Source organism: Cataglyphis hispanica, chromosome 4, assembly GCF_021464435.1.
Source record: "Cataglyphis hispanica isolate Lineage 1 chromosome 4, ULB_Chis1_1.0, whole genome shotgun sequence".
NCBI lineage: Eukaryota > Metazoa > Arthropoda > Insecta > Hymenoptera > Formicidae > Cataglyphis > Cataglyphis hispanica.
In genome coordinates, this window is record NC_065957.1 from 3,034,905 (window position 1) to 3,062,188 (window position 27,284).

Here is a 27,284-nt window from a genome sequence, read left to right on the forward strand (position 1 = left end):
ATTGCTTGGGGACTTTGGCTGTCGTCCCGAAACTTACCCTCCGGGCTCTCCGCCGATCTTCGTCATCGACGCGGCTGCCCACGAAACGCGATATCCGTCCTTTCCCATGCTATTCTCGGCCCTCAAAAAGTATCCCATTCCTGTTTTCCATCGGCCACGTAATCGACTCCTCATTGTAAACAGCCTGGCTAATCCACGTCATCTTCGGCAGATGTGATTAACATTATAGGCCGTTAATTAAAATGTCAATCGGCATGAACCAGCTTTGAATCTTCCCGCTGATCAGTTCCGCCGAGTAAGCGGGTTAGTATCAAACGCAGGAGCTTTCGATGAAGTTTTCAATGACACAAAAATGAAGCTTAAGAGATTCGAAAATTTTAGAATTTCAATTGATGAATTTTTTTTTTAATAGAAAACTTGTACGATGAAACTATAAAGTTGTAGATGTAAAAATGGACCCAATTTCTCATAAAACGAATTTAATCGATCTGTGAATCAGATGTGAATCTAAAAATTTGTAGAAAATGAGAATTTCAAAGTTATATAATATCATATAAATATTTAATAAGAATAAAAAATAAGACAATTAAATCTAGCGAAAGATATATTTAATAATTTGATTGATTTATTTTTACAACAGTCTCAGATTATATAACACATAACTTCGTGTAAGCCACTATGAGATGCTGCATGTGACAAGAGAGCTATGCGAATGAAATTCTAAGAATGTTTTGATGCAATTTCATTAGATTAGTCATAAACATTTCGTAACTTATATTGCCTATTATGTGAGATCGATTTTCTGATCGATTCACAAGTATAGATTCGTAAGTAAACTTACATAATATTAAAAATTTGACAATAAAAAGTAATGCAGTCCAGTCGTGTTTAGAAAGAGTTAATTTGCGAATTTATCTTAATCTTAGAAGTTATATTTTGAATCTTTTTTCGAAGTGTATATATTGATATACTCTTACTAATTTTTGCACATGGCACACAGTAGACATTGAATACAATTCAATAGAAATATAGTCGTTCAATCATTGAACATGAATGATATATCTGAAAGTAATAGACTGTGCGAATGATTGTATCACTTTTTTGCGCATATATATGCTTCCCGAAATATTGAAAAAGCGGTGCATATTGACAGAGTTTTGGCAAGATGTAATACATGTGTGTGTATATATATATATGTATATGTATATGTATATGTATGTATGTATATATATATATGTATATGTATATGTATATGTATGTATATATATATATATCAAGATTAGCATTTCAAGAAAATCGCTCGAAACAATATCAATATCAAATATGATCATATCGCACATTATAATATGTAAATGCATCACTTCCCTGGCACAATAGCTTTATATATAACGAGAAAAAGGCAAATTGCGCAACAAGATATTTACCAACACAATATTAATCACAGCACGTAATTATCAAGAAATAAAAATAAGTATTAAATAGTATTAAATATAAATCTGCATAATAATTAAAGCAAATTAAAAAGCGTAACAAGATATCGATTTCTGTTTGCGATAATATCACAAATATCGATATATGAATTTAACAAATGCCTCGTAGGCTAGTAAGTACAAAGTAAAAAAATAGAGAAAAAGAGAACAAATATAAAATAGTAGACAAAATATGTCACAAATTTTGTCTATTATTTTTTTCAATATCGCTCAACTCGAAGTGCAATACGATCGATCATTAAAGTTAAGTTACATATCATGATATACTTATTTCACAAATTAATCTACACTTTACACTGGGCGGAAATGAGAAAGATGATGTTTTAAATTCATCATACGCGCGGCGTTTCGGGAAAGAAAAAAATATTTAGAAAGTGCTAATACGCCATTGATGAGAGCAACATCGTCATCTGGAAAGATTAGATCCTGTTTCCGAGTCGACGGACATCAACAGCACATAGATTGGCGTATACGTAAGAAGCAGGTGCACGGCATCTTCGCGATCGAGCGCTCGTAATTGTTGCACCAGCAAACCAACGGTACATTCTGCACCCGCACAGTTTAGCAATCTGCGGATCAAAGTAATTCAAAATAAAGAATTGTGAATTACCCACGACGCATCGACCTATTTCAAAAATACCTTAGAGTGGGACTGTCTACTGTACTATCCAGTTGGGCTACGCGATCGCCTAAGCCAAGTCTCACAGCAAGTAAGCACCAATCTCTTCCGTGATGATCAGGCGGATCTAGCATCTGTGCCAATCGCCGTTGTACAGCAGGCTTTATATATTTCACGGGTTGCTTCGGTCCAGGAACGTAATTCTCCATCAATGGTAACCCACAGCCGACTATCTCCCACACTGTTTCTTGCCGGTTGTTTAGAGGATTTTTAAGAGTCGCCTCTTCGAGATTTTTATCGATTAAAGCCGATATGATTGTGCTGGGTGCCCACGAATGAATTACCTGTAAATGTATTGGTTAAAATAGATATAATCAATCTTTTTATTTTATAATAAATTTAAATGTGTTTTAATCTTCATCGACCTCGTCGTATTCTCGAAGCTGGCTAGGACTTAGCCAATGTCTTTCGAGTAACATTCCTGGTGCGACTAATTCAATAGTCGTGTCCATTGCGTCCAAAATCACGCTGAGAAGAGCGAAGCATTGCGCGCTTGAACCGCGTGGCCCGCGAACTTGAATTTCGACACAACTATGTTCTTCTTCTTCAAAAGTAATTATGCTCTCGCAAGGTCCAAGACATAGTTTTGATCCTCGCCACCATTGATACAAATCCGAATTCGTTGGATCCCATGTTTGAGTAATCTTTCTCAGTTGCGCCTATACATCGATTTTATTATTTTAATATTTCTATTATCATATTCTTTTATTAAGAATATTGATTACCTGTAAATGCGTAAACATTGCTGTCAAATGATATAAAGGCGCTTCTTCTGGACAAAGACGTAAACCAGCGTGAGGTAATGCATTCGAGCATGGTTTCCAAGGTTCCCATAAACCTGGAAGACGTTCTACGAGATTTAAGCAGGGTATCTCGTATTCCACTTCGTCGTCATCTACTTCACACTAAAATGACATAATCAGATAATGACATAGTCAGATAATAATCGATCGATCAAATCTCTCTTCTCGAACGTACCGGAACGCATAAGTTCACTGCTTGTAAAGCTTGCAAAGCTTGTGCAGCGGGACATGGACATCGCGCCTGAAAATCTTCCAAGGTATAAACGCCGGTAGTTCGACCGCCCAATCGTCCTCTTTGATCAGGACTTAGTTGCCAATTCAGTACATCCTGCCAAAACCACTCGGGACTAAGTACTATTAGATTTCCAGGCAGAAGAATGCATTCCCCCAAATTCTGTCATTTTATACATTTACAGTAGAAAAGAAAACACATTTTTTTTGTGAAATAAATTGTAATTATAAACTACAAACCTGTAATTGTAATCCGAGATGTCTACAATGTTCCAAACAAACTAAAGGATTGATCTTTCGAACCTCGTTCAAAAATTCCTCCTGCGTGAGCATTAAAGGAGGCACTTCTAACGATTGCACGTACGACCTCCACGCTTCAGCGAGACCGGTCCATACTAAGGCGCTCTATAATACATGAATAACATCCATAGTAACGGAATTGTGCACTATTTGGGTAACACACTGATGCAGAAAATATATACAAGAAAGAGAGATAGAAAGAGATTCTTTTCTTTTTCTTTTCTTTAAGATTAATAATAGTGCATGTATGTATATATGGGAGAAAGCATTAGTGCAACTATTGAACCAAAATACAATTTCAGTTTATACACATCACTCAGTTAGTTAAAGGAATTGAGAAGTATTTCGACCTGTTTATCAAGATTCGCCAGGGGCACGTACGTAGCCGCAGCACGCGGCGCGTCACGTCGGAGAATACTTTCTGCAACTTCCGGTCCATCCTACATCATGCATTGCATGCATTAAGGCTGATGTTAATAAACATTAATGGCCAAATAATCAGCAACTAAAACATATGTTCTTAATAAATTCGATTCAATGTGATGCATATATATATATATATATATATATATATATATATATATATATATATAATATAAATAATATGATATCAAAAACGTTTATTAGAAAAGGTGCGCTCAATCAATCAAACATCGCAAACGATCAAATGTCGTCGATAGTCACGAGACATACAAGATACTCTCAATGCTTTCAATTATTTGTACATATATATATCAAATCAACCATGCATCATGGATGATAAGAGAGGAAAATCGTTTTAGTGAGTAGAAATCATCGCATTGTCTCCTGGGAGTCAATGCATGATTCAACAGCAGATTGATACTGCAGATTTCAAGATTAATGAATGAATTATACAGATAACGTACAGCGTTATGAGGTATTCCATTATTGAACAGAACCGTTTCATGAAGAATTAATGCACACATATATTACACATGCTGTACAGATTAGTATTTAATTCTTGCAAGAATGTAATTATTTACACAAGGTTGCATTATGTTAATCACAGTTGTTCATATTGACAGGCTGCAAAATTGAACGGTTCTGCTCTTGCACATATTTGGTATCAAGCATACTGATATCATGCATTAATGGTATATTTTGGAATGGATTAAAAACATATGAATAGTATTTGATTGCGAAAATAAAATATTAAAATTAGAAGAGATTATACAAATTCTCATCACATAAAGAAATGTTTATTAAATATAAGATTGCTTGTCAATTTTAATGCTGCATAAATAAGCAATATTTAAAACGATGAGAAGATAACATCTCTTCTAATACTGTATATGAAGTATATAATATATATTTATATATCTGTACAAAAAATGTAATAGCTTCACCTCAAGAAATTCCATTCTTGCATTATTTAAGTACGATCTTAAGAGTTTGAGGCCAGGACTAGAGGGATTAGTTGCATCCAATGCTACCATTTGAGGTTCCTCTCCCAAAATCGATGTAAAATCTTTCAGAAATGGCAAAAGCGGTGCGAGAAGATTGCCGCCATTAGAATTCGGAGCTACAGGTTCCGGCGCATAAGTGCCGACTAAAATTACTTTTACGTCGTTGCATTTGCCGCCAAATCCTTCAATAAATGAAAAAAATTGCAAAAATCAGAAAAATATAATTTAACCTCGATCAAAATAAAGTAATTGATATAAAAAGAAAATTTAAAATATAAAAATGTCTTACCAACGTTATTTGGATTAATACGGTCTAAGATAAACTGCAGCCAGAATTTTATCTGCTGAAGTTGAACGGTCAGTGGCTCTCTCAAACTGACTGTAATAAGATGCACTGCTGGCTGTTGGAATGTAAGTACATAGTGATAAGATGCTAAAAATTCTTCGCGTCCACATAATTCCCAAAAAACGCACTCACCACCTGATCAATCAATATAAATATTAAATTTTAATCTATTAAATATTATTAAATTAAAAATATTTTAATAAATTATATTACATTATATTTTATATATTAATATATTATAATATACTATAATTAAAAATATATTATAGAAATATTTATCCATATTATGCATTATTACAATTCTATTAAACCAAAAATATTTAAATATAATTTGCTTACCTACATTACCACGACTCCACTCTACACCCTGTGTACCTTCATACTCACTATCGCTATACTCAAAGCTGAGAGAACCGTGCTTACTTGTCACATCAAGTTCAATACTTGGTTCTCTCTAAATGTCAATAATTTTTATTATTTAAAATTATGAGATATGTCTACTTAAAAATCATATATTTTATATAACATGATATACCTTCGCACTACAATTCTGACTTCTGGATCTTCGAAAAAAACCAAAACTAAATATTCCAGATTTTAAAGAATTTATTAACGATGATTTCCCAGATGCGCAATGCCCAAGCAGTCGTATATGCAGCCGATCTATCGGTCTGTGCGTCGGCTGTAGCTGGCGAATGTAATTTTCGCGCTGATTTGGCTAAAAGTGAATTAAAACAAGAATTGAGAATTCCTTTAAACATGAAAAATATTCTCATACCGTTGAAGTACTTACATTTCGCAACTTATCTAATAAATTTGCGATATCCGGATAGCCGTACTTAATCGCAGTGACGTCTGCTCGAATTCCGCGATTCGTCTTATCGACATCACAACCAGCAAGGCACAAATGTCTAACTAGACTAATATGTCCATGTCGAGCAGCCACATGTAATGCCGTGAGACCATGTTTATTCGGTATATCCAGATCGATTCCGCTCTCTATTAACAGAGTCGTCATTCCCTCATCACCAGCCTCGCAAGCAATATGCAAAAGAGTGTCTTCTTTCTGAACAATAACGTATTATATCATTTTATCTGCAAATTATTTTTCGATATAGGCAAAATAAATAAAATTTCTCACAGAGTCTTTTATGTTTAAGGGAGCACCCTGCAACAATAACTGAGAGACAGACTCAACACATCCTCGTTTTACAGCACTAATCATTGCTCCGCCGAGACCCTGAGGGGCTTCAGATTCCTGTGCATAGAAAAAATAAAATTTTTGTCGAAATCATATAACTATAAAGAGATCATATAACTTATCTCTGTAATATCATAAAATTACTGTTTTATTACACAGTAAGTATGAACTTGAAGAAAGATTATACTTTTCATTAATTAAGGTATATATGTATAATAATAAAGAAAAATTGTTTTTTGACTGAAGAATGTATATTGTATATAAAAAAAATAGTTTCCGTATAAATATTATACGATGCAACTACAACACACAGATCAATGTCATATTGAGACAAAAATTGGTAAAAAAAAATGCATGGAATCAATATATATAACATTAGAAATAAAATGTAGAATAAACCAGAATAAGGATTTTTTTTTCTTTTTTTTTTCAGGAACACACCGTAAGAATCCAAGGATGTTTAAGGCACGATTCAGCACTTCCTCTTTCTCTAAAATAAGAAAATTTTTCTCTTTTAGGATATTTTCATCTCTACCCTCTAATAAAAAAGTCATAAATCTATTTTTCTGCGACTTACTTTGGATCCTTGATCAACAAGGATCGTATAAAGTCTTTGGCAATCTCGGATACATTATTGAAATATTCATTGTCAAATTGATACTGGCAAGCAGCAACGTTTGCGTATGTCTCTTGCTTGTCCTCGCCTAAAAATGGTGAAGCTCCACTCAGAAGAATATACGTTAATACACCAACAGCCCAAAGATCAGTTCCCAAGCTGAGTGGTTCATAATTTACGATTTCGGGTGCCACAAATTCGGGTGTACCAAATAATGCTCTGTGTTCTGAACCAGGTACCAGTCGATGCGATAGACCTAAATCTGTAAAAATAATAGTATATTTATATTGATAATTTTAGTATAGTATAGATGATTTTAGTATTTTAATGTTATGGACATTACCTATTAGTTTAATGCTAGGCATCGGTGGTGGTGTCGACAATAGAATGTTCTCAGGCTTAATATCCAAATGAGCAACTTGATGGGAATGTAAATGACTAAGTGCCATTAAAACTTGGCGCACCTTAAGAAAGATATGAAATAAATAGATAATAATTAGATATTTATTAACTGCTATGTAGATACATACCACATGAGCAGCTTCTATTTCACCAGATGGAGCCCAATGAAATAATTCACCTCCAGTAATCAACTCCAAAAGCAATACAACAGTTGTTCCTGTATCTATGACTTTGTACAAGGAAACAATGTTAGGATGCCTTAACCGAGCCAAAAGACCAGCTTCTCTTGCTGAAAAGAAAATAAAATTACCTTTATATAATATTTTGAAAATGAAAGTATATCTCTGCAATATTACAATTATAAAAAATACTACCAATATCTGCAGCAGCTACACCTCTGGCAACTCGTCTCTTCCTCATTATTTTTGCAGCATACAATGCACCAGTTTTTATTTCCTTGCATTTTCGTACAATAGCAAATTGACCCCTGTAATTTACAAATTTATAAACATTATCAAACAATTAATAGTTATTAAAGAAAGTATCATTAAAAATAATGATACTTACTTGCCAATCTCTTCAAGCAGCTGATAGTTTTTTTCAATCGGCTCATGGTGGACCTCCATTAAAGTATTCCACTCAAAATCTAAACATTAAATATATTGCTCTGTGGTATAATTTCGAAAAAAAAGAATTAATTAATTTATACATCAATATTGAATTAGTTATTATAAAATAAATATTATTATCAATGTTATATCTATAAGAAATATAGCTATGAAAATATACATACATATATAATAAATATATATATGTAAATATATATATAAACATTAATTAACCACATATACATATTCAATATTACATTATATATTTCTCAAACATAAAATTTAAATTAATAACGCGACAACGTTGGATAATTTAATAAGATAAAAAAGATGCTGGATAGTTCTCTTAAATACAATGAATACGTCAAAATGACTTATAAAAATCAATTTATAACGATATATGCCATGCATAAACCTAAAGCGTATAGAAAACCGATGTCTTCCGAAAACTTCTAAGCTAATAATCAAATATCATACAATTTGCTACAATTATAGTCCTGATAATATCTCTAATATTATGTTTAAGAGCGAAGGGTTGAATAGTGCCCGTTGTCAAATTTCAGAGCGGTGATCCCGAGACGCGGTGTATGAAAAATCAAGCCGATTTCTTACTACCGTTAGACGTTTCCAGCTGGCAAGATGTGCCCGGCATCATCTCCCGATCGTGTTCATCATTCGATTTATCCAAACAGCTTTGAGTCTCGCGAAGAGCCGTTACGAAAATTATGTGGCATCCGACAGCCTTCACCCATGCCGGTCGCCCCACACTACCCCACACACAATCGATATGCCTGTGTCGCGCGGAACGCCATCTTGGTATCACCGGGCCGGTTTTCTATAACGTTGTCGCTCAAACTCTCCGACAACAAGTTAAGTTACCAACCGGGCCGTGTGAAAAATTTTAGTACACGCGTGTGGCTATATACATAGAATTTTTTTGTATATCAAGGGTAAAAATTTAATTATATAAAGTGCGTACACATTATCATATCAATATATTGCTATTTTTAATAAAAGAAGAATATATTATATTATTTTAATTTCATTAAAAAGAAATTAGTGCAGAATAAATTTCAAAATATATTTTAGAATTATGAAAACCAAACGCCAGCGTCTAAAGAAAGAAGTAGAACATGACTCTAAATATAGTGAATGAAACCTATAACATTGGAAAGTATTTTACTGTTTAATGGCATAGAAAGATTAATTTAACTGATTATATTTTAGAGCGAAACAGCAAAAAAGGCAAAATTATAACTACAAAAGTAAAATTTGCTAAAGAGAAAGACGTAAGTAATTTGTTTCATTAATATTTATTTTCATATCTTGAAATTTTTATTAAAGTTATTGATGAATTACTTAATGAATTATAATCAACAGCAAAGCGCAAATGTTTAGATTTTAGATGAAAGGAAAAAAGGAAATAATATTGACAATGTTGAGACTGCCGTAAAGAAATGGAAAGTCAAGAAAGCTAAAACAAAGAAATTGGATGAGAAAACAATAAAATCAACAGAGTTCAAAATTATTAATTCACAAACTGTTTCTGATAGTGAAAATGATTTGTCCTGTGATATAGTCACGTGACCTTTATCGGCCAATCTCTAAACGTTACGTCATCACGACATCATCGAGTCGCTCACCAAAGCGACGAGATAGCCGCTGCGCATGCAATCGTGATAGCAGTAGTGAACATGGCGGCGATAAATAAGACTGAGACCATGCCTTGCATTGAAAATTTTGCAAAAATCAATATTACATGGAGCTCTATTGGTGTTCCGAACGAGATAATAAAAGGTTTGGCGGAGCAGAATTTTCGAGCGCCAACAATGATACAAAGTGAGACATTGCCAGCTGCTATATTAGGTCGCAGAGACATATTAGGTGCTGCTGAAACAGGTAGTGGCAAGACATTAGCTTTTGGTATCCCAATAATAAAAGGGATCATGGAGTTGAAGAAGCAGCAGTTGGAAAAAAATGATATAAAGTTTGTATGCAAGCCCTTGTATGGGCTAATATTGACACCAACTCGTGAATTAGCAATTCAAATAAAGAACCATCTTACTCAAGCAGCAAAATATACAGATATTAAGGTGAGGCTAATTGTTTTTAAATTTAGGATAATACATTTTTTAGGACATACATTTTTTAAATAATATAATTATATTATGTATAATTTTGATTATAATTATATTTAATTGTAATAATATTGATTGTTATTACAGATAGCTGTTATTCTTGGAGGTATGGCAGCAGTAAAACAAGAAAGAATATTAAATAAAGGTCCTGAAATTGTCATCGCTACACCTGGAAGATTGTGGGAACTGATTCAAGAAGGCAACCCTCATCTAAATCAAATTGATTCTGTTAGGTAATTGCCAACTTTTAAACAGAAGAAATTAAGATATTATTTTTTCTCTTCTAAGAGAAAATAATCTTGTGTTATATTATAGAAAATTTGCTATATAATTTAGATACTTAGCTATTGACGAGGCAGACAGAATGATGGAGAAGGGTCATTTTCAAGAATTGCATGATCTCTTAGAAAAAATGAATGCAAATCCAATCAAGTTGGAGAAACGGCAGACATTTGTTTTTTCAGCTACTTTAACTATGGTGCACGACCTTCCAGATTATCTCGAGAAAAAAAAGAAACGATATACTAGGAGTAAAATATACAAACTCACTCCTGGCCAGAAATTGCAAAGAATTATACACTTGTTAAAAATAAAAAATCCTAAAGTGGTCGATCTTACAAAAGAATCAGGTATACATGCATCTTAATTAACAAGTGTCAAACATGTAAGTTACTTGTGCATTATGTATTAATCAAATCTATGTTATTAGGTATGACTGCTAACTTGACAGAATGTCGAATAGCATGCACGATCGACCACAAAGATTATTACCTTTATTACTTTTTGAAGAAACACAGTGGAAGAACATTAGTATTTTGTAATAGCATTGGCTGTGTCAAGAGGTTATCCACCCTCTTCAACATACTTGAATGCAAGCCTTTACCTCTGCACGCTAATATGCAACAACGACAACGTCTGAAAAATCTTGAAAGGTTGTATAATATATATATATATATATATATATATATATATTAAATATTTTTGTGAAATTCATACTAATTGGAAGAGAGATTATAGGTTTCAAGCTGATGAAAACGGACTATTAATAGCCACGGATGTAGCCGCGCGAGGTTTAGATATACCTAACATAGAGCATGTAATACATTATCAAGTTCCAAGGACATCCGAAGTGAATATCTAAAATATTAACGTTTCTGTAACTTATATTTTCACACAAAATTGATTTGGCAATTATTTTATAGAATTACGTACATAGAAGCGGTAGAACAGCGAGAGCAGAAAAAGAAGGTATCACAGTTCTAATGATGGAACCTTCTGAAAAACAAAACTACAGCAAATTGTGCACAACTCTTGGACGTAGTACGTTAACATAAGAATAATTAATATTTATTTATTAATGATCACAAAAATGATAATAACACGAATCTTTATTTTTAGCACACGATTTACCCACCTTTCCTGTAGTAGATAGGCTATTAATCGCTGTAAAAGAAAGAGTAGATGTTGCTCGTGATATTGATAAACTGGAATTAAAATGTCGCCGGCAGAATACTCAGAAAAGTTGGTTGCGGAAAGCAATGGAGGACATGGATATGGTCTTGGACGATGACGATGACGATAAGTAAGAGAAATAACGTCATTTGTTTATATTTTTCATCTGTACAATATAAACTATGTTATTTTTTTATTTTAGTGAATCATCAACGGAATCGGAAGAAGCAGCAGCATTGAGACGACAATTAAAGCTAAAGAGAAATCAGTTGCGGTCTTTGTTATCAAAGCCAGTATTCCCGAAAGGATTCTCAGGAAAGTATCTCGATGATAATTTAAACATAGATCCTGCTCAGGATACAGAAAAAGCTATCGAAGTGATGAAAAAGACAATAGAAAATAATTCCCGTAAAAGGAAAGAACACAATATAGTATCTCAGAAAAGAGAACGACTGCAAAAAAAGTTGAAAAAATCTGCAAAATTTTAAAAGATATGAAATACATATTTTGTTTACGAATCATATTGATATTTTTCTCATCACATTTTGCTTGTTTAACATTAATCATAAAACATGAATTTTACGGAACAATCATGAGTTAACAAAATGCAACATTGAGTTAACAAAAATTAGATAAATTTTATTTTGTCGCGGATTATACTTACATTCATAATTTGAGCGATTCATCATATTGAAAAATATATTTTTAATGTGTATATGTTTCCTTCTTAATTGTTAGTACATTAACGTATGGCAAAGGTATATACAGAATATTTCTGCATTTTTCTACAAAAAAAATTGTACATGTTTTCTTAATATGCATATGCTTATGTAATATAATACATTCCTCGAAACAGCGAATAGAAAGTCGATCGATGAACACAGCCGGTTTGCCTACACATTAAAAATTTCACATATCGCTGTTGCAAGTTACAATTAAATTCTTTTTTCGCTCGTTTTCGTCATTTATTATGAACATCATCATAGCAGTTTGTACGTTAACTCGATAATCTCAGAACACTGTGTTATAAATCACTTCGTCCTCTGTACTGATTATAGAGTCGATCTGCTCGCTCATCACCATTGAATTCGCGTATCTCTCGTTATCAATCACATTGCGCGTTTCTAAGGATGAATCATGGCCCTGCACGACGATCCTGATTCGCGCCACCACGTGGCTTCCTGGACATTTTTGTACCTGATTTACCGTCGCGGTGTCGCAGATCTCGGCGTAGATCTCCTCATTTTTGTTGCTGGTCCTGACCAACTTCAGTGGTGACGGCAATGGTGTCAGGCTGTCCCTCACACGAGAATAATTGGGCTGCAGTTCGACGCACATCGGTACCTCCAACACGCTGGTCGACACGGATCTCTGTACCTGTTGCTTGGCGTTTTGATTCTGACGAGTCTGATGAGAGGTAGTTTCCGGTTCTAGACTGGAGTAACGTTCCTGAGATCTCATGGCTATTTCCGGCCTCACCGCGTACGTGAACGAGGCCGATTTCTTCGCAGGATTGCGATTTCTGTTGCTTTGAGCGAGTTTCGAGATTCTTTCAAGAATGCCGTTTCCGGTGTTCTGCTTCGTCTGTTGGTTCCGTTCTTTCGCTGTGTTTCGCTTCAAGTGTTCCAGTCCATCCTTTAGACTTTGCAGAATTGGCTTAGTCTCCGGCTTTGGCTTGATCTTTTTCAGATGCATCTCTTTCAAACTCTCATCTGTCGATGGATGCAGTTTCACGGGCGCCACTCGTGGCTCGGTTGCACGATCCCCAACCGCTCGGCTAAAGTAGAAAAACCAGTTCAACCACATAAAATATAAATTCCAATATAATAGTACTAAGTTAACAGTTAATTTCTATGATACATCAAATCTTTAATGAAATTTTTATAAAATTTAGATATGCCAAGTAACCAGAATTAGACAATTTTATTCGAATAATACAGTTGACGAATAAAAAAAAGGATATTTAATTTTTACTTCTGTAATTTATATTCTAGGCGATTAATTTGGATAATATGCTGAAGTCTTTATTAGGAAGCTGAACTTTAATTTTATCAAAGCAAAGTTAATTTTACTTTAAATCCAATTAATTGATTTACCTGCAGGCTGATAGCAATCGTTGAATTTTTGGGGAGGCTAGCAATCTCGCCTCCGAAGGGTAACCCAATCTAGCTCTTCGCACTCTCGGCGCACCGTTACCGGATACAACTAATTCGAGCATTTCCGGATTATGCACCGGTCTCTCCGGAACTACGCAGCCCAAAACTATTGGACCTCGCGTCGATGTTTCCAACTGCATTAAACCGCCGTATTCCTTCGGCAACGGTACGGGCAGCGGTCCCGCTATTAATCGTACCTAAAAAGTGACAAATTAATTTAATCGATAATCATAAAGAATGAAAAACATAATAAGATATTTTTTTTAGCGTTGATTATTAAAAGAAATAATACAAGCTTCATAAAAGCGACTCACTCTGAGAGGCAGTTGTTTCTTGGCGAGATGATGAACCTTGTAGAGTACCGCGTCACTTCCGATATCGACGCTTCCGTTTTGACAGATCGCGTAAAATTCGCCTCTAGTCGACAGCGAGGCGAATACTTCTCGTCCATGAAGGTCGATGCATTGCGCGTATTGGTCCTTTTCAGGATATCCGCCGGAAATTCCGAAGGAGATCGTGCTGCATCTCCTTGTATCCTGAAAGACCGCTACGAGCCGCAATATCTCGCCGGCTTTGATCGTCGTCTTCGTGTAATGGGCACGCAGATTTCCGTTCTCTGAAATATATAAAACGCAAATTTGATCACGGATTGCAGCCGCGATATTATTTGCAATGCTATAAAGGTACGAAGGGCGTCGTGATCATGCAACTCGTTCCATCGATTATGTTGCGCGCGGTCCCGTTAAGAACGCGTCGAATCTCGAAAAGAAGCCCGGCGTATAATCGATCTTGGCAGCAGTCGTGTCCTAAAGGCATCTTTAACGGTACCGAACGATACTAAAAGGCGGCAGAAGTCCTTTCCAGTCATGTTCGATGGTCTCTCGCGCGATATATTGTACACGTATCTAATATTAGGATCGGAGACTGATCCCAACCGCTGCCGTTACTCGTGTTTTTATCGATTATCCCGTTTTAACGAAGCTTCAGTGTTATCACATCGTTTATATCTTATTAATGTCATTGGCCTGTTATTAGCTAATTTAAGCTAATTTATGATACGTGAACGTTATCTGGCCGCTGATGAATTTAACAGAAAAAATGTCCGAAACTTCCTCTTTCAATTTTTACACTTTTAACAAGGTTGTAAAATAAATATAAGAGACATGTTTACGCGTGTGTAATATTATTATGTAAATGGAGTTTTTACTGAAATGGATTAGATTAAAATTAAATATTTTATTGAATCTTTCCATTCCTCGAAGATGTTTTTTATATTTTTATTTATCCTTTCAATTTATACATCTTTCAATTTCTAGACTGTCAACAGATATAAATTACGAAACGCATGGTAATTGGCAACATTTTCCAGTAAAAAAGATATCATCGAAAACGATATATTTTCGAGCGTGCATTTCTGTTTTCACGCGGACAAAATGAAGATGAAAAAAGAAAAGGATCACTTTCTATATTCCATTGATATGCATTTGGGTCAAGAACGTTGCACCGCTTGACATTTTGCGAGTGATCGTGATCGCAGCACCTTCCTTCCAGTTTCTTCTGCTCGAACTTACCCATTTTTGAATGTGTTAGCGTGTAAGCTCTTAAAGGCGTCGCAAGCAGAAACACCGGTACTCCTGTTTTCACCAAAGAATCCACCCTTCGATAGACACGTGCGCTGCCCGTCGTGTTATTGCCAGATATCACAGAAAACCATCCTGAAAAGATAAAGCGTTAAGCATTAATGCGAGGAACTATTCAATATAGATGGCACGTATCTATCCGATTCTAATATAAACATGATACGGATAAATATTTTAATAAATTGAATAAATGTTGTAAAGCCTTGTTCCCTTGTGTTTTGACCTAAACAAACTATTATTTAATAAGTGCAAATAATAAATTCTGCAAATAAGAATACTTATATTAAATCACTACGCATAAAAGAATACTTATATTTTTTGTATCATGTCTTGTGAGACTTACTCTATAATTATCCAAGAGTTTATACGTATATATGTCCCTTTTTTTTAAATAAATTTATTTTAAATTAAAAAAAAATTTAATAGTAATAACAATATATAATTTAATATTTAATTTAGACGGCAAAAAAAATTTGTGGTGTAAATTTTCTTTAATGGAAGAAAGAGAGAATCAGGGCTAAAGTTTTGTTGTGCTTACAGACCAGTCAGCGATTTGTCGGGCTAAAAAACATATCTATCTGGAAGGAAGGATATGTGCTTCTCTTCGAGGTTTCAGCCAGTTAATAAAAAAGAACCCGTCAAATTGCGAACAGGCAATTTTAGCTGTGCGGATGCAGTGAAGACACTGTAGTCGAATGGTCGGTCGACTGATCGAAGGTCAAATGGATTTTTTTGCTCGTCGCTAATTGATTTAAGAATGCCGTCTCGATATACGAACGCACGTCTCGGATCCCAATCTTTAAGGACGCGGATCGCTCGTTCTGGAATATCATAGAAAAATCCAGTCCGATCGAAAATTCTGAATCCTTCCAATGAAAGCGAAGTTAACACTAAACTTTTTCTCTTGAGTAATTAATTTAAATTTTTAAATTTGAAATTAATTTAATTTAATACAATTATTGTAAATGATAATTAAAAATTATTGTATATATAAAAAGGATGACTTGCACGAAAATGAAGTTTTTTTTTTACTAGAATAATGTATTATTTTTATCAATGTTTTATTAAAATTTAGTATTTTATATTTTACTCGTTCTTCTAGAAATCAACTAGAAAAGTATTCAGGATTCGACATGAGCTTCGTGCAATCGCGAACCGTATAAAGAAGAAAGAGGGAACGTGTTGATGCGAAAGGGGAAGGGCAGTTTCCCTTGGGAAAGTTTTTCCGTTTGCAGGTTGCGCACATTAATTCTCTGTTCGAGGTTAACTGATGGAATAATCTAGCGGCCGGCGGGACTCCCGGTTTTTGTTTGTTCTATAGCAACGACCTGGAAACCCGCGCTGTGCGCAATTAGACGGATGATATTGATTCTCCCGGCACGGTCTTGAGAACGCCTCGAAGAGAATTAATGGGGGAGAAGGGAATTTTCTCGGTCCATCCCTCTGTAGGTGCACAACAGAAGGATGGGAGCGTCTAGCTCGGGACGTGAACGTGTACCCCGGAAAAGAAGTATTGCGAAGGCGTACTCGCAATTACACAAGCGTACGGCCTTCCCTCACTTTCTATTTCCATGCGCGCATCCGACACAGGTAAGAGACGAGGGACCCCGTAAGAGAACGAGCGCGTTCAGGTCGTAATTATAGGGATAGCTGCATCTGTTGTGAAAAATCTATGGAAAAGTTCAGGCATTCAGACGCATGCCAACGACTTCTTAACGCGTCTTATTGTCTTGCGTAATTGCGAGATTATGCGCTTATCGATTCGCGTAATAAAGCCCGTCAAATTTTGTCTCGGCAACATTTTTTTTTGGATAGCAAGCGATTTATCTTTATTTTTTTTCCGATAAAAAAAAGATAATTTAAATATTATACATCAAACATAACAATACATATATGATTAAATACATATATGAATATATGTAATTAAAGATTAAATAAAGCTTAATTAAATTAGATATTCATTGGTGTTAAATGATACAAAATATCGCGTGGAATTTCACAGAACTATATATTCTAAAATAATGTCAAGCCATAATTTTTAGAGTTTATTAATTCTTTCCTAATTCCATACCTCGTAGAGCACGCGTGTTGAACAAACACGAGACATATGAGAGCAGTATATTTATAGCTAGTATAGATAGTTATTCCGTGCGTGAATCAACAAATTAAATCCGTTTATTTTATTCTTGTTATTTTTAACGCATCATCACCGTGTACTTATGATTGTGTATGTATTTATGATTCAGAATCCTTGTGCTGGTATATGTAACGTCAATGCTGATCCGTTAGCAAACGGAACACATTGTGAACTTATTTAAGACGCGTGTGGTCAAATACATTGAATATATTAGACGGGACACATAAGAATGCCGTGTTTCTCGAAATCTTAAATCTGTATCAACATATCAAGATTTCTGGCATCTCGATACTTGCGTTCTTCATTTTCCAAATAGCTAAATATATAAATATTTTTATATAATATGGATCAATGATTAAATTTTTTGAAGGAATGTAATTCGAAATTGATTGATTAATTACCTGAATTAAAAGAAGAATTAAAATTAAAAATAATTTTTCGTTATCAAGAAATATATACATTGAATTATTGTTATCGTAATAATAAAAATAAAACTCTTGCTTTCAAATTTTGTATCATGCCGATCTTGATAACAATCAAAGGACTCAAAGCGAGTATTGCAACAACCCAAGAAACCGGACGTTGGTGTGCGCCCCAGGTGTGCGCTCGTAAAAGTTACGTTATACATTGCAACACGTTTCAAGAATTTATCCTAATTTGTGTCCACTCATTTGGCATAAAATTTCCACTCAATAAAACAGATGAGAGGCTTAGTCATCGATACACGTGATGGGCATGTACAAGCATTTAACTTTTGTCTGAATTTAACAAGCATGGCACGTGAGTTGCTGTCATTCTATTACGATTAATTTCGATGAATTTCCGACAAAATAAAAAAAATATAATTATTTAATTATGTCAATTTAGCGACAGAAATCATTATTTGTCAATAAATTGCAAATATTGATCACAAAAAGATTTGTCATTCCTAGACTGGATTCCATTAGATAATTATGGAAACGTGATTGTATAGCAGATTATTCGCGACAGCGATATCGATGGGATCGAGAATATTCCGACACGAGAGATCACCAGTGTCGGCGTGTCGTTTCAGGTAAACATTGTGGTATCCAGGTGCGCGATATATGTGTTTAGGAGGAGCATTAAGTAAGGAAGGGACTGCAGCCTACACACACACACACACACACACACACACACACACACATCTTGCGGCTGGAATCTTTATTGTGCATAATTCACGTTACGCCGCGCGAGACCAATCTTTCGGGATATAATATTACCTGGACGTGACTCGAACCGTGACAATAGGTTCCTGGGCTCTATGCTATCGATAGAACTTGCTACAATATAATAGAATTCTTGCTCTACTCCACTGATGATATATTTTTATGAAATAATTGCTAAAATCAAAGAGTTAAATATTTTTAAACTCCAGTCTTTTAAAATTACAACAATAATTAAACAATTGGGAAACGTCTTATTGCAGAGCATTTATTCGCCTCAATATCTTTGCAATAACAAAAAGGAAAGCAGAGAAGAAATCGAATAAAAATGCAAGAAGAATTTATCGTTGTAATAAATCGATTGCAGTCGAGGCAAAAGTAGTAGCATCAGTATGAGTAGTATTAGTCGGTAGTTTAGTATTATATTAGTAATAATATTGATAGCGCACGATGGGCAATTAAAGCGGAACACGACGATAGAGCGCGAGGGAACAAGAGGCGATCGCAATTTATTGGTTGAGGAGTCGTTATTTATATTTTATATCTATAGATTTTATCATTTTGTAGAGAAATTAGAGCCGGCTTCACGCGAGGGAAGAGGAGGAAGTGGGATAGAGACGGATAGATTGAATGCGATTCTTTCTGGATTTTCTCTCCATTTTCTTTGTCGTGGAAGTCGGTTCCTTGCGTAGCCAGCATCGGCCGCGATACCCTAGAGAGAGTTATACCTTGGCACATAATGACCGTTATTTAAAACCAGGTAGACCGATCATTGCCGAGGGCGCGTCTGGCCGTCTCAGCACAACATTCTTGCTTTGTGTGAGACTCCTGTCCAAGAGCTCTATGCGAACAAATACCTATATATATATAGTTATTTGTATATATGTATACACACACACACACACACACACACACACACACACACACACACACACACACACACATACATATACACACATATACACATCATGTTATAGGAAGAGAGCTAGGATATCTTCGCTGGACCGAGCAGTTGGCAGTAAAACCATACGACTACGTCGGATAAGCCGATCTATACGATCTCTCGGCTCGCAATCACGATCGGCAATACTGCACGCAATTCATTCTCCGTTTCTCTGCCATTTCTATGTCTAGAGAGAAAGAAAGAAGTTTTGAACATATGCGTGCCACTATACGCATGATCGTCGATAGCTTTCAAGTTCTGTGTCTGTGTAAATTGATTAAGAGATGATTATTTATTAATCCTAATTATATATATATATATATATATATATATATAATTAGAATTAATAAATAATCATCTCTTAATCAATTAATATATATATATATATATATATATATATATATATATATATATATATATATATATAATTAAATGCAAAATACGCTATACTTTTATTGCTTGCAATGAGAAATAAGTATAGATTTTGCTTTACATATATACTATTTATAATAAGAAGATATATATCAATTTTTTAAATGAAAAGATATATTTAATAGGCTTTTCTTGCTAAAAGAACGATGTCTCGCTAAATATTGTTTTATACACTATGCGTCGTACTATTAGTCTCACGTCGCGTTTAACTTCTTACGACGGTCCTATCTTCCGTGCGCGAGATCGTTTACCTTCCTTTTTTTTTCGCGGCAGACAGGAGGCAACCGTGCATCGTAAACGATCGCGATTCGTTCTAGGTGAACGGCCGACTATCAAAAGGTGAATTTCTTTTATGTTGTGTCAGATAAAAACGGGCGATTATCTCATAAGCCGTTCTATAAAACTTTAGGGGCTCTCGACGCTATCATCCCCTGCGTCGAATTGCGTGTTAACGGTGCAGTCAACGTGCAAAAGAAAAGGAAAAAGATAAAGGAGGACGAGGGTCGCGTGAGAGACAGGAAGGACATCGACCTCGACGCGTCATCGACGAGAACTGTTGTCTCTTTCTCTCTCGAGAGAGACTTTTACAAGCTTAATAAATTACCGTAAACTGAAGACCGGAAAATCGTCGACTCTTGTCCGAGATTTGCACGAATGGCAGTTAAGCCACGACCGGTGATTTGTATGTACGATATCGACCCTATCAATCCATGGAATCGGATGCGCGTCTCTGAATCTTCCCCTAGTAATTTTATCTCGGTTGAAGGTTCAAGTTGCACGTCTCCGACGAGATTCCCTTTCGATGATACGCGAAACAGCCGCCGCCCTGAGCTTTCAATGGCATCTTTTTCTTTGCGATTGAATTGAAAATTGAAACCAAAGAATTCACGGCGTTTATTATATCGCGTCGTTGCTGGTTGCAATATTATGTGGCAAAGCGTGCGATTGGCATACTTTCAGAAAATTCTCGCTACTTTTAATCCGTAGTTATTTATGCATAATACGTTGCGAAATTATATCAATTTCGCCACGTATTATGCGTAAATATCGGATTTCACAGTCTGGAACAAGCATGACTGTAATCGTGAATGACATTCGATGATGAAATATAAAAAGCCGAAAGAATATTACTCAGAACGTTATCGCCGATCTATACACTTTATGACATATTACACGCAATTCCGTAACGCGTTTCTTATCCTCTCTCGAATGTTTTCATTTCGTCCCTCGCGGATGATCGTCCCACGTTGCGCGATTCCTTGAATTGTAAGCGTTAACGTAGAGAAAATATTCGATTGCGTTTTTCATTCGTCGGGATAAACTGATTACAACGATATATAATGGGCACGTAATGCACATGCACTTCTAATACATATAACTACAACTTATGGTTCTCTAATCGATGAAAGCCATACCCGCAGAAAATGTGATGCAAGCGCAAATATGAAATTTCGATGATGTTTAAACTGTTTCATACTAATTGTCCGACATGTTGAATCATAAAATATTGGCTTAAGATTGGCCGTTAACAAGATTTAAAATTTTTCCACATAAATGATATTCTGATATAATAATAACCCTTATCTAATGATAAAAAAATTCAATCTATTAACAAATTTTTTTTATTATATTTTATAATATGTTATGCAGCGACATAGAAAATATATATTTACTATAATATTAAAGAAAAATGTATAATGAAATTTTTGCCGCAATTTCATCAATGTTATATGTTTGATTGCTTTCTCGATTCTTATAACAGATGGAAATCGAATGCATGTTATATCGCACCATTCGTCGATGCGGGCGAGATTACAATGTGATTTCGTGCAACACCCGGAACGGACTTGCATTTAACGGCAGCCGGCGATCGCGCATTTCACGCACGTGCGCCGTGCTGAACAAATGGGATTAAACTGGATGACGAAAGTGTCCGGCTCGAAATCTTGTCATACCAATCGTTTGAAATTCCACGATAACGCACAAGGAAAAGCGGTCGGAGGATAAGTAAGTAGAGAAGCAGGAAGGGAGAAGGAAATATTTTTGTCTAGTAAAATAATGAAATTTATCACAGTACGTTGGTCGGAATTTAGATGACGTAATGCTCGTAGCTCTGAATACTGAGAATTTCTAGTTTCCTAGCGAGTTTGTACTAGAAAGAATTTCTTGTTCTTCATAAAATGATGAATTAAACGAAGCCACTGGCATGGTCGATCTTAAGGGAAAATAATTTTGCAGTTTTCTTTAGGGATTGAATAATGGGAAAAGGAGGCTATTTTAGCCAGGTTTATCGTTTTATCCACCAAGAAAGAAAAATATAAGGATCATAACACCGCGTGACTTCTCATTCGCTTCACGCTTCAGCCTCGGCCAATTTTGAGGGACTCGTCGCGCGAGCGAATAATTCGCTATTTGATCTGCATATCTGGCTGTTACTTTTTGTACCGAGCGGAACAATAAACGTCTGACAACGCTTCTTTATCACCGCGTCGGCGAAGTGGACTCACGAGATCCGCGAGTAAGCGTTTAAAACGCGGAACTAATTCGCGCGAGACGTCTGGCCGCGCGATAGAAACGCGTTTTTTATTCTTTTCCCCCGTGAGATTTCACCGCGTGAATTGCGTCGCGGCACACGTGGCGAATTCGTGGGCGTGGAGTAACATTTCCCGGCTCAATTTACTGTTAGTACCTTGCGACTTATACGCAACGTAACCAACCTTGCGTCCGCCTCAAGTGTCAATTTATCCGCGAGCTGTATGAAGCTCATATCCGCGCGAGCCATTCGATGCTTCGGAATTTCTTCTTCTTCATCGTCAAGTAACGACCTCTGTTTAGCACATCCATCTCTCTAAAAACAATCTTCACTCGAAAACTTTGCCAAGGAAATGCATGAAAGAGTCGGATAGCTTTTTTCCCAGATTCCATTCGCCATCCTCTCTCTAACTAATCGTGACTTGACGATATTTCGCGCAAAGAGCTTCAAGTTCAAAAGTCGCACGCTGTCAGATAAGCAGAGTGAAAGGAGAAGAGCTAGTAAGTAAATTATCGAAGTCATTCCGAACCATTTCCAAATCGGCATGGGTTCTATAAGAGACTAGAAATTGCCTTGAACTCTGTCCTGTACCGTGAGTCATCGATGTGCGAAATAATTTACTGATCAGCGACGTTTCTCTCGCATGAATCAGCCGAATCGCTGTCGAGTGAGGAAAAAAAAAAAAATTACGTGACGAAAAACTCGACAACTTCGACGTCAATACGAACCTGTTTCTCAGCGATTCGTCAGACATTCGTAATAGGTTTAACTGTAATTGCCCTTGGTTGTTCATTAACAAGAGGAAAGTGTGTTAAAATTCTGTTTCTCAATCACTCGCAGCCCCGGCTACTTAATATATCTGACTCATAACGGCCACGCATCTCATCTGACTAATGACATTTTCATCAAAATACGAAGTGCATTTATTAGACGCAGTTAGCGGTGTTTAAGTTAACGATACTGCCGTGCGCGATGTTAATTCCATACTTTGTGCTTAAATGCAAAAAATCAAGAAGAACGAAAGAGTAAAAAAGACGAAATAGAAAAGCGTGTGAGAAGTATCGATATATTGAATGGCATCCGCGAAAATCAGACGTCGTTATCCCATCATTGATGGGTCTCTCTTCAAGTTCTCCAGCCACCACCGAGCTTAAACATTCCCTCTTCTTTATCTCTCGTTCATCCGATCTAGATCCGCGATACTACGCTTTATTGCCTCATAATTTCCATTTCTGATACCAGAAAACCAATATAAGTCGCGCACGCAGGAGCGGAGGTGGCCGCGAGTTTCGCGACTTATTTTGTTACACAAAGTGCTTTACGATTAAAATAAAAAAAAAAGAGTTGAAACATTAATAGTATGAGAGGTATCCCTCTCTCTCGTTCTTTCTCTCGCGCGCGCGAGAATTCGGAGAATTATCATTTTACTTGTAGCCTCTTTCGCATCCACGCGAGCAGCAACGCAAATGCTTGATAAAGTCTATAACCTGTTCCGATGATTCCAGCCGGATGATCTCCACAACCGTTACCGTTCACTCTGCCAAGCATAATTTACGTGCTACACGCTGTCATTTCTCACGGCCATTAAAAGAGAAGCTACATTGATATCATAACCCAAATAAAATGAAAGAATATCTTTCTCCACAAAGCGAACGTCCAAAGTAAAGAAAATTTAATTTTAATATTCTCGACATTGATATTTTTCAAGTAGTTTTTAGTCTACATTATTTTTCACATCTTTAATTAAAATCGCAAATCAAAGCGCTTTCCGGAATAATCCTCCGCGAAAAATAATAACGTAAAAGATCTAACTGATTGTAACGTCGTCGATGCAATGATCGTTCCGATTCAAGTCCCGATCGAGAAAAACTCACCTGGATAACCTTCCGGAATGACGATCTCCGGTCCCACCTTGACGTCATGTCGGTACCGGTGCATCAACAGGCTCGCTGTGACTCTCAGCGATCGTTGCTGCTGCTTGTACAGGAGCACCGGTCTGCCGCTGGTGCCCTCGAGTCTGACGACCCGCGGTAATGAAAATCGATCCAGGAACTCCCGTAGCGGCATATATCCGCCGCCGGAGCCGGAACTACCCTCGGCGGTCGCCTCCCTCGAGCTCGGCAGGGACTTGGGCAGCGAAGGCATCTCTTCGCTGGACATCGTCGAGAATTCACTGTTCGACGACATGATCTCACATATTTCGGTATAGTGTCACTTTTCGCGAACGACTCTCGGAAACATCGAGACAAATGTGCAGTTGGACGAACGAGGAGATGACAAATGCGACAAGGCTGATTCGAACGAGATGGTCCTCTTCAGGGTGATGTCATAAAGCTCGAGGGCGTAACGTCATTTAATCCTCGTGGTGGCGGAGCGAGCTCGACGTTTACTTTCGAAAGCATTTTTACTCCTTTTTCGATACTCGCTCATTACCGCTTGATAACGGACGCTCGGACGCACTTTCTTCTTTAATTATGTCACTCCGCTGCGGCACGGCAGCTGTCACTTTCCGTTTCGCGGCACGATAATAGTGACATCAATCCTCTCTGTGTTGATTATTTTGCAAGCTTCACGCAAGAAATTTTTTTCATAAATTATAAGGCGAAAGAGGAATGAAATAATACATACGATGGGCCAAATAATCGCTACTTATAATGATGGGCTTAATAATCGCTATTTATATATCTTTTTAATAAAAATTGATTTTGTTGTCAAATTGCGTATTGATTCAACGTGGATATTTTAGCCAGAATTCGATAAAAAATGAAATTTTGCTTCACTAGACACTAAACTGTTACCCGAGGCAACAGTGCGTAGTGAAATTGAGGATCACGAATCACCATCTAACGAAACCTAATCGATTCTTTTTCAGCTTCACTGTCAAAGTATCGATCCATTTATAGAGTTGCCACTTTGCGTCACACTTTTTACACATGCAGCAGATCATCTGTTATCAGCCGCATCTTTTTTAGCGGCAAATCTATTATGATCATCAACGTGCAAAGAATGCACCGTATATATTCTTACGGAAAAATTATCAGGATCAATCGATAATATCCGCGAGAGATGGTTTACACTGACGAATGAGAAGTAAACGATGAATATTCGCCTCTCTGTACGAGATATCTTCCGGACGTCCTGTTCCCGATGATGAACGACGATGAGGCTCCTCTTCCGGGCTGTTTCGTTTTCGTTAGCGTTGCCGAGGCATCCGAGAATAGATGGATTCGATGGACGCGCAATCGAATGATGGATCCCGCTTGACTAATCAAGCTGCTGGATCCCCTTTCTCTCTCTCTCTCTCGCTCTTTCTTTCTTTTTCTCTCCTTACGCGAAGGCAGTTATCTCCCGCAGTTCGATCCCCGTGGCGTTTATGATTTACCGGTGCAGGTCGGCTTTCTTTCGCCGTTTCTTACGCGGACCTCGCGAGATATATCTCGTGGCGCGGACGCTTTTATTGCTTTGTACCGTGCATGCAAGCCGCGGGGTGCCTTCGGACGCTTCGATAACTGGGTCTGAGCTGCATCCTGGTAGCCTCCGAACAGGACCTACCGTATATCGTGAGGGAAGACGAGGTAAAGAAGGAGGTAGAGAGGTCCCGCGGGGATATCCCTCAGACACCTTGTCGGCCGAGGTCGCGCTGCATCGCGGTGGTCTGAAACAGATAAGCAGGAGATACGGTCAAAGAGTGCTTCCATCCACCAAGTTTGATTGCGGCAACGCATCGCTTTATAAATCGGAGCCAATGTGCTCCTTTAACAAACGCACTTATGTTTATCCCGCGTTAATCTCGCGCAGACGTGATACAATCGCGACTAAAGTGGCACTTGTCCATTTTTTACGATGCACAAGCAACAAAAGTCATTATAGGCAATTGTATCTCTTTCACAATTTACACAAGTAAATAGATTTAGATTCTCTACAATAGCGATTATATAAAATATAATCGGTTAATAAAAAAAAAAAAATTGTCAGACAAGAGTCCTATATTTATTTAAAAATTTCAAATATTAAAAAAGCAAAAAAGAAGAATGAACGTATTATTATAACAAATCGAAAAATAAATGTATCTTGATAACAGAGTTAAATATCTAAATTAAAATATTTAAATTTTCTTACCATATACATTCGGCGATTTTCGAAAGACGACAAAATTAAATGGTCCAATTTTACAAGTCGATTCGAGAGTAATATGCAATTTCTAAGATCTCTGGCCTTTCGCGGAAGGATGCACGTCCCGCACTTCTTGAAAAGGATCCGGTCGGATCGGCGGACGCGAAGTCACTGACGCCCGGCTCGGGCTGAGCCGAGTGTAAGAGGTCCACTGACACTAAGAGCTCCGAACGCGCACACGATCGTCGTCGTATAATCGTTTTGCTAGTGTGTGTGTGTGTGTGTGTGCTCCGTGTGTGCCACTACTTCTATAGCAGCCGCGTTGCTAGCAATACCAACGGTCTGAGCCTCGCCCCGTGGAGTCCGCCGGTTAACAGAATACGCGCGCCGACTTATACGTGGACGTGGGTTTATTCAATATAAGATCCTATTGTTGCCCGCGAGAGCTGTTAT

At 36.6% G+C, this 27,284-nt stretch overlaps 3 protein-coding genes across 5 annotated transcripts; 1 reads left to right on the top strand and 2 right to left on the bottom strand.

Annotated features, from left to right (window-relative positions):
• Positions 1-591: 591 nt before the first annotated feature.
• On the bottom strand, positions 592-8,908 carry LOC126848657 (death-associated protein kinase 1-like). 3 transcript variants are annotated; one of them, XM_050589696.1, is made up of 20 exons: positions 8,719-8,908; positions 8,063-8,141; positions 7,870-7,982; positions 7,624-7,784; positions 7,437-7,557; positions 7,055-7,355; positions 6,919-6,967; positions 6,418-6,534; positions 6,070-6,342; positions 5,812-5,994; positions 5,616-5,730; positions 5,220-5,411; positions 4,871-5,112; positions 3,854-3,943; positions 3,444-3,608; positions 3,148-3,366; positions 2,895-3,074; positions 2,535-2,828; positions 2,131-2,453; positions 592-2,059 (listed from the first exon to the last, which is right to left on the bottom strand). In XM_050589696.1, the coding sequence occupies exons 1-20, from the start codon at positions 8,756-8,758 to the stop codon at positions 1,897-1,899; spliced, it is 3,420 nt and encodes a 1,139-aa protein (XP_050445653.1). In that variant the 5' UTR covers positions 8,759-8,908; the 3' UTR covers positions 592-1,896. The 3 variants fall into 3 exon arrangements, with proteins under 3 accessions (XP_050445653.1, XP_050445652.1, XP_050445654.1); XM_050589695.1 differs by having other exon boundaries at positions 8,716-8,908; XM_050589697.1 differs by lacking the exon at positions 3,854-3,943 and having other exon boundaries at positions 8,716-8,908.
• Positions 8,909-9,778: 870 nt separating this feature from the next.
• LOC126848665 (ATP-dependent RNA helicase DDX24) lies at positions 9,779-12,211 on the top strand. Its single transcript, XM_050589715.1, has 8 exons — positions 9,779-10,196; positions 10,329-10,474; positions 10,578-10,870; positions 10,951-11,173; positions 11,259-11,370; positions 11,444-11,561; positions 11,640-11,823; positions 11,896-12,211. The coding sequence occupies exons 1-8, from the start codon at positions 9,798-9,800 to the stop codon at positions 12,179-12,181; spliced, it is 1,761 nt and encodes a 586-aa protein (XP_050445672.1). The 5' UTR covers positions 9,779-9,797; the 3' UTR covers positions 12,182-12,211.
• Positions 12,212-12,306: 95 nt separating this feature from the next.
• On the bottom strand, positions 12,307-27,014 carry LOC126848664 (uncharacterized). The gene is made up of 6 exons (XM_050589713.1): positions 26,838-27,014; positions 24,593-26,373; positions 15,421-15,564; positions 14,164-14,465; positions 13,790-14,046; positions 12,307-13,470 (listed from the first exon to the last, which is right to left on the bottom strand). The coding sequence occupies exons 2-6, from the start codon at positions 24,903-24,905 to the stop codon at positions 12,705-12,707; spliced, it is 1,782 nt and encodes a 593-aa protein (XP_050445670.1). The 5' UTR covers positions 24,906-26,373; positions 26,838-27,014; the 3' UTR covers positions 12,307-12,704.
• Positions 27,015-27,284: the final 270 nt, after the last annotated feature.

Bases quoted from the DNA above. Each gene is read 5' to 3' on its own strand.
- LOC126848665 (XM_050589715.1), top strand. From the start codon at position 9,798: ATGGCGGCGATAAATAAGACTGAGACCATGCCTTGCATTGAAAATTTT. The intron at 10,197-10,328 runs GTGAGGCTAATT...TTGTTATTACAG, and splicing joins CAAAATATACAGATATTAAG to ATAGCTGTTATTCTTGGAGG. The intron at 11,174-11,258 runs GTTGTATAATAT...GAGAGATTATAG, and splicing joins CGTCTGAAAAATCTTGAAAG to GTTTCAAGCTGATGAAAACG.
- LOC126848657 (XM_050589695.1), bottom strand. From the start codon at position 8,758: ATGATGCCGGGCACATCTTGCCAGCTGGAAACGTCTAACGGTA. The intron at 5,995-6,069 runs GTAAGTACTTCA...ATTCACTTTTAG, and splicing joins TATTAGATAAGTTGCGAAAT to CCAAATCAGCGCGAAAATTA. The intron at 2,060-2,130 runs GTATTTTTGAAA...TTTGATCCGCAG, and splicing joins GTAGACAGTCCCACTCTAAG to ATTGCTAAACTGTGCGGGTG.
- LOC126848664 (XM_050589713.1), bottom strand. From the start codon at position 24,905: ATGTCGTCGAACAGTGAATTCTCGACGATGTCCAGCGAAGAGATGCCT. The intron at 15,565-24,592 runs GTGAGTTTTTCT...TTATCTTTTCAG, and splicing joins CATTCCGGAAGGTTATCCAG to GATGGTTTTCTGTGATATCT. The intron at 14,466-15,420 runs GTAAGTTCGAGC...TATATATTTCAG, and splicing joins GCTAACACATTCAAAAATGG to AGAACGGAAATCTGCGTGCC.